General features: G+C 53.8%; 3 protein-coding genes across 3 annotated transcripts; 2 read left to right on the forward strand and 1 right to left on the reverse strand.

The window, feature by feature from the left end:
- Nucleotides 1-13: 13 nt before the first annotated feature.
- ACA1_333150 (uncharacterized protein) lies at nt 14-620 on the forward strand (the record flags this gene model as incomplete). The annotated part of the gene is made up of 3 exons (XM_004354957.1): nt 14-191; nt 222-327; nt 437-620. 3 exons carry the CDS (start codon nt 14-16, stop codon nt 618-620), a joined length of 468 nt encoding a protein of 155 aa, XP_004355009.1.
- Nucleotides 621-2,365: 1,745 nt separating this feature from the next.
- On the forward strand, nt 2,366-2,700 carry ACA1_333160 (uncharacterized protein; the record flags this gene model as incomplete). Its single annotated transcript, XM_004354958.1, has 2 exons — nt 2,366-2,524; nt 2,632-2,700. The coding sequence occupies 2 exons, from the start codon at nt 2,366-2,368 to the stop codon at nt 2,698-2,700; spliced, it is 228 nt and encodes a 75-aa protein (XP_004355010.1).
- Nucleotides 2,701-2,856: 156 nt separating this feature from the next.
- ACA1_333170 (uncharacterized protein) lies at nt 2,857-5,422 on the reverse strand (the record flags this gene model as incomplete). The annotated part of the gene is made up of 11 exons (XM_004354959.1): nt 2,857-2,892; nt 3,052-3,092; nt 3,226-3,293; nt 3,348-3,361; nt 3,473-3,565; nt 3,729-3,818; nt 3,918-3,978; nt 4,038-4,568; nt 4,690-4,786; nt 4,879-5,036; nt 5,349-5,422. 11 exons carry the CDS (start codon nt 5,420-5,422, stop codon nt 2,857-2,859), a joined length of 1,263 nt encoding a protein of 420 aa, XP_004355011.1.
- Nucleotides 5,423-5,600: the final 178 nt, after the last annotated feature.

Below are 5,600 nucleotides of genomic sequence, written 5' to 3' on the forward strand. Positions count from 1 at the left end.
GCACTTCAAAGAGATGAAATGTATAATGGCTTCACGGCTTGACCGCAGACGCGGCATTGGGCCTGAGTACCGGGAGGCATTGGCCCAAGCGCAGCCTCCCTGCATTCCCTTCCTGAGTACTCCCTTCCCCCCCCCCGACAGACGCCTCTTGGGGCCTGGTGATAGTGGCCTGATGACGACGCTGGTGCGTGGTGCGTGTGTGGTGTTCGTGTGTATACTAGGACGTCTCCTGACAGACCTGGATAATGGTGGCCAAGTCATGGGCGTGCAGGCCAGGGTGAGCTTTGCTGCGTGGCGTTGGCGCAGACCACACCTGGCCTTCGTGTTGTACGTTCTCCTCTCTCGTTAAGCGCTCTTCTTCCATCGCGCGGCCCAGCTCCCACACAGCTGGGTGTTGGAAGCTTATGATCAGCCAATGTCGTGTGCAACAACACAGACGCATCAAGACCGGGTCGCCCCCTGCGGCCAATGAAGAGAGCCAACGGCTCGTTTCCCGGCTGCTGGCACTCGGGGGACCCCGGCGAAGAGGTGGGCAAGGGACAGGGCAACGCAAACAGGTTACGAGCGACATCTTGGCTTTCTTACACGAACTCGAACTAGAACGACAAGGCCTGATTTGAGCACTTGTTCATTGCCATCAACTGCTGCTCTGTTTGGGCCATAACAACAATATCACCTTTATTCACTGGTTTCTTCTGCCTCCTCTTCCACCTGACCACACCCCATATGTGACCACCACACATGCCACCCACCCATAACTGCTTCTTTCTCTCACCACAGTGCCACCATACCATGCCTGCATAATGGTATCATACCATGCCCATCATCAGAATATCAGTACAGAGTATCAGCACAATTTTTCCAGTGCAGTGCCCCCCCAAATATGAAAGTTGCACTTGTATTCTGTCTTATGTTAGAGGTTCCCCTTCCCAAAGTGCAGGAGCACTGCAGTGAGTGAAACCTGTGTTAATTTTCTACCAGGTATTCCAGTGACTGCTTTTCATAATGCAAAAAAACAGAAATCTGTACACCAAACTGGAAAGCTGTTTGGGTGAAAAGGGTACAGAAAACAACTGCATTGGTGAGTATTGAGGGTTTGGTGTACAGAATGACAACCTTGATGTTGAAGATCAAGGATGCTTGTTCTTGGAACCAGGTGTTCATAACCAAGTGTTCATGAAAAAGGGTCAGTGACCCTTTTTGCTTAGCAGAATAAGAAGTGGAGGATGTTATTGAAGAAGGAATGACAAAGGCAGAATCCCTTTTTACAGATTTCCCATCCAGATCAGATTGCAATTTTGCCGAAATATGTGCATTTTTAAGGTCTTTTATTGCATTTTCTACACATTTTCCGTTCACATTTCTCAGATTTTGTGCATTGAACTGGTCGAAGTGTACTGATGCACTATCTGGCAGCATGTACAGATTGTCAAGGCTGTAACACCAGTATCTGCACACCCTCCAGAAACAGACTAAAGGTGCAGGCATATCTGTACACAGAGAACAAATAAAGGTGATAGGCCAGCAGAGTGTGAAAACAGCAAGAAATGGCCTCTGTTTGTTGACCATGTTTTTAGAAATATGTGCAAAAAAAGGTCAAACAACCTACAAAATTTAAGTTTGTCTGTACAAAAATCCCATATGGGATTGCTAAAATGTACAGTAATCAGAAAAAATTAGGGGTAACAACAGAAAATACGAAAAATGTGAGCATGCAAATCTGGTGCACTCTTTTTGGAAACAACTTTCTTTCATCAAACAACCAGCTGTTATTTTGCACATAGCTCAATTCTGTACATGCTGGCACTGGTCAGCTGCACAGAAAAGTTGACCAAAATGACCTATTGGCAGCTTATGGTGTAATATACCTCATTTTAATGAAAAAGGAAAAAGGTACACTGACCCTTTTTCATGAACACCTGGTTTTGGCCATGAGTGCAAGGACTACAGAAATGGCTTGAGTGTCATCCTGATGATCTGGATGACAACAAAACTGGTAGTAGCAGTGGATTGCATTGCCCCTTGCCCCCTGTGACAAAGGGGAGCAAGCCATCCAACCCTACCTCAAACAGGGACAGCAACAGCACCAACAGTGATTTCAGCACCAGCTTTTTCAATGCTCTGGACCCCAGGAGGAGCAGTTCAAAGCCTACTTGGTTAGGCTGCTGGTGTGGCTGGTGGCAGTCTAACCAAGTTCCCCTCTAGTGAGGGATGTGGCTTCACAAAAGAGGATGCCATCAGCATCAAGCAGCTCACCAAGTGCTACAAGGCACTCAAAGTCAACATTGGCCTCTGTATCACCAGTGCCAAGCACCACCCCACTGCCATGGACACCCTCAACACCATCATCACCACTGCCTTGTGGATGCATCAGTGCAACATTGACTTCAAGGGATTCATGGGAGAGAACTTCAAGATGTGGAGATCTCTCAACACCAGCATCTATGATGCAGAGTGTCAGCTCACCATCAAGTCCATGCAGCTCACCACCACAGTCACCATGACAAAGAAGAACACCACCCCAGTGCAGGCCAAGAATTGTTCCACAATGACCTTCAACACTGTTGGGTCCCACCACAGCGCATGCACCAAGGCACATACACAAGCATGCTGCTTCTTGTGTACACTCAGGCTATTCAACAGCAGCAAGAGCAGACACAAGCTGCCTGTCCCTTCATCAACATATGGCGCATCCAATGAACAAGTGCTCAAATCAGGCCTTGTCGTTCTAGTTCGAGTTCGTGTAAGAAAGCCAAGATGTCGCTCGTAACCTGTTTGCGTTGCCCTGTCCCTTGCCCACCTCTTCGCCGGGGTCCCCCGAGTGCCAGCAGCCGGGAAACGAGCCGTTGGCTCTCTTCATTGGCCGCAGGGGGCGACCCGGTCTTGATGCGTCTGTGTTGTTGCACACGACATTGGCTGATCATAAGCTTCCAACACCCAGCTGTGTGGGAGCTGGGCCGCGCGATGGAAGAAGAGCGCTTAACGAGAGAGGAGAACGTACAACACGAAGGCCAGGTGTGGTCTGCGCCAACGCCACGCAGCAAAGCGCACCCTGGCCTGCACGCCCATGACTTGGCCACCATTATCCAGGTCTGTCAGGAGACGTCCTAGTATACACACGAACACCACGCACGCACCACATACAACGTTGAAGATCACCACCAGCGTCGTCATCAGGCCACTGTCACCAGGCCCCAAGAGGAGTCTGTAGGGGGGGGGGAGTACTCAGGAAGGGAATGCAGGGAGGCCGCGCTTGGGCCAATGCCTCCCGGTACTCAGGCGCAACGCCGCGTCTGCGGTGAAGCGGTGAAGCCATCATACATTTCATCTCTTTGAAGTGCGCGAACGTATGCTGCGCCGACTGCGTCGTGGTGACCCACCACCACCCACAACAGTGAATAGAAAGTCAGCAGTCATGAGATCGGCTGAGTTCTCCCTCCGGGGGGGGGAGGGGCGTGGAGGCTGAGCGTACCTCCCAATCAGGCTGGGCCTTTTCCAAATGGGTGGACTGAAGCGCATCCATGACGTCTAGCATGAACTCAAAATTGTTGAGCAGCCGCAGCTTCTGTTGTGTGCGTGTGCGTGTGCGTGTGCGTGTGCGTGTGCGTGTGCGTGTGCGTGTGCGTGTGCGTGTGCGTGTGCGCGTGTGAGTGTGGCACCACAAGGAAAGCCGATCAGTTTCGCTGTTTGGTGTTTGGGTGGGTGAGAGCCAAGTGGAGACCAAGTACCCAAGCCACCTTGACCCACTTCTTGAACACCCGCGCCTTGAGCTTGGCCCTGGCCAGCGATGCGAGGGTCACCGTGACCGCTTGCCTCAACTACAGCACGAGAGGTTGAGTACGACACACACGCCACACGCCACACGCCACACGCCACACGCCACACGCCACACGCCACACGCCACACGCCTGCTGCACCTGAGAGGATTCTTCGCCTAATTGCTTGATGGCCGGTACTTCGGCCTCGACACAGCTCGACCTTCCTGTACAGAGTTCGGTCAGCGCCTCACAGCACACGTAACAGAGCTCGTCAGGTACGTGCCCACGAGGTCGAGCAGTGGGATCGGGCCGAAGATCGCCCAGTGGCGCGCCGTCAGAGCCACGGCAATGTCGTGCGGGTGAGCCGCGAGGAAGTCGCGCACCAGCACTGACCTATTGCCGTCCTCATCCACTTCATCCGCTTCATTCTTATTGCGTTTGCCGACACTCGCTGCCCTTTTCTCCGCGGCTCGTTGGTTTCTCTTCTCCGTCGTAATCGTCTGTCTGGCGTTCGGCTTCCTGGCGCTGTTGGTCATCGCCACGCGCGTCGTTTTCGTTGCTGGTCCGTTCTTCTTCGCTCTCGTTTTCGTTTTCTTGGCTTGCGCGCAAACGACGTCCAGCAGCAGTGTGAGGTCATCGGGCTGGAGGCCGGCCTCGGCGCGCAGGTGCTGCTCGAGGGCTTCCAAGGGCTCGGCGAGGCCCAGCAGGGCCGGACACAGGTTGACCCACTTGGCCAGCACGCCGACCACCCTGCTCCGCGGCAGCGTGCGCCGCCACAGCAACCAGTAGTCGGCGCACTGTGGACCCCACCTGCTGGGCAAGGCCACTCGGCTGCGCCGACCATTCGCCTGGAATGTCAGCAATGCACACCACCCAACACGACACACGAGCACAGTAATAATAACAGCAATCGCGAGAGGCGGGCGTGCACCTCAACGCAAGAAGGAACTGGTCGTGCGAGAAGGTGGTGGCGTAGTTGTACAGCCACACGTCCACCTCGGCCCACCGCATCCACGCTTTCGCGTTCTCTGGTGGTGGGAATGGAATGTGTTGATCAGGCGCTGAGCCGACCATATGTGCAGTGTGAGTAATAGTAGAGGGAGGGGGAGTATGGGTATACGGATGGTGGGCTCGCTGAAGAAGAAGCGGAGAAGGCCCTCCAGCGAGCATGCGCCCTGGACGGCGCCGCTGTCGTCGATCTGGACCTCGTCGCCGTCGGGCGTGTGTGGTGGTTGAGTTGTTGTTTCATCGAAGTCGACGTCACCAACACCGGCATCGCTGGTTGGTGGTGGTGGTAGACAGCGCACACGACGTTCGAGCGCGGCCACGTAGTCTGCTCTGCTCTCGCACAGCTCTGCGCCTCTACCAGCGCAAACGTGGGTTGTGAGCGGCAGAAAAAGAAGCAAAAGAAGATGATGATGATGATGAAAACAGAAGAAGAAAGCAGGGCAAGGATAGGGGAAGAAGAGGGCAGGTTGTGGGGGGGGGGCATTGGTACGGTACTTCGAGTGACGACGCGTGAGGTGGCGCCACAACGATGGCCCCGAGACGATGTTATGGAAACGCGTGCATGAGGCGCCGACGGCACACAAGTCGCGCCCCGTGTCGAGCCAACCGAACAGGCCCTCCCACACCTCGTCCGGCAGCGCCCCCGTCAGATCCATTGCTAGCAAGCGTGATAAAAACTGCTTACACTATTTTGCTATCTGAGATTATTCGCAACCAATAGGGTGTTTCACTTAAACATGAACCGGAAAAATGTGCAACATATATGAGAAAGGTAATGTGCTGCCCTTTCAATTACAAAAAGGTTGGCGCGCTGGGCCGGTGCTGGTGCAAAGC

Source organism: Acanthamoeba castellanii (genome assembly GCF_000313135.1).
Source record: "Acanthamoeba castellanii str. Neff unplaced genomic scaffold scf7180000084581, whole genome shotgun sequence".
Taxonomy (NCBI): Eukaryota; Discosea; order Longamoebia; family Acanthamoebidae; genus Acanthamoeba; species Acanthamoeba castellanii.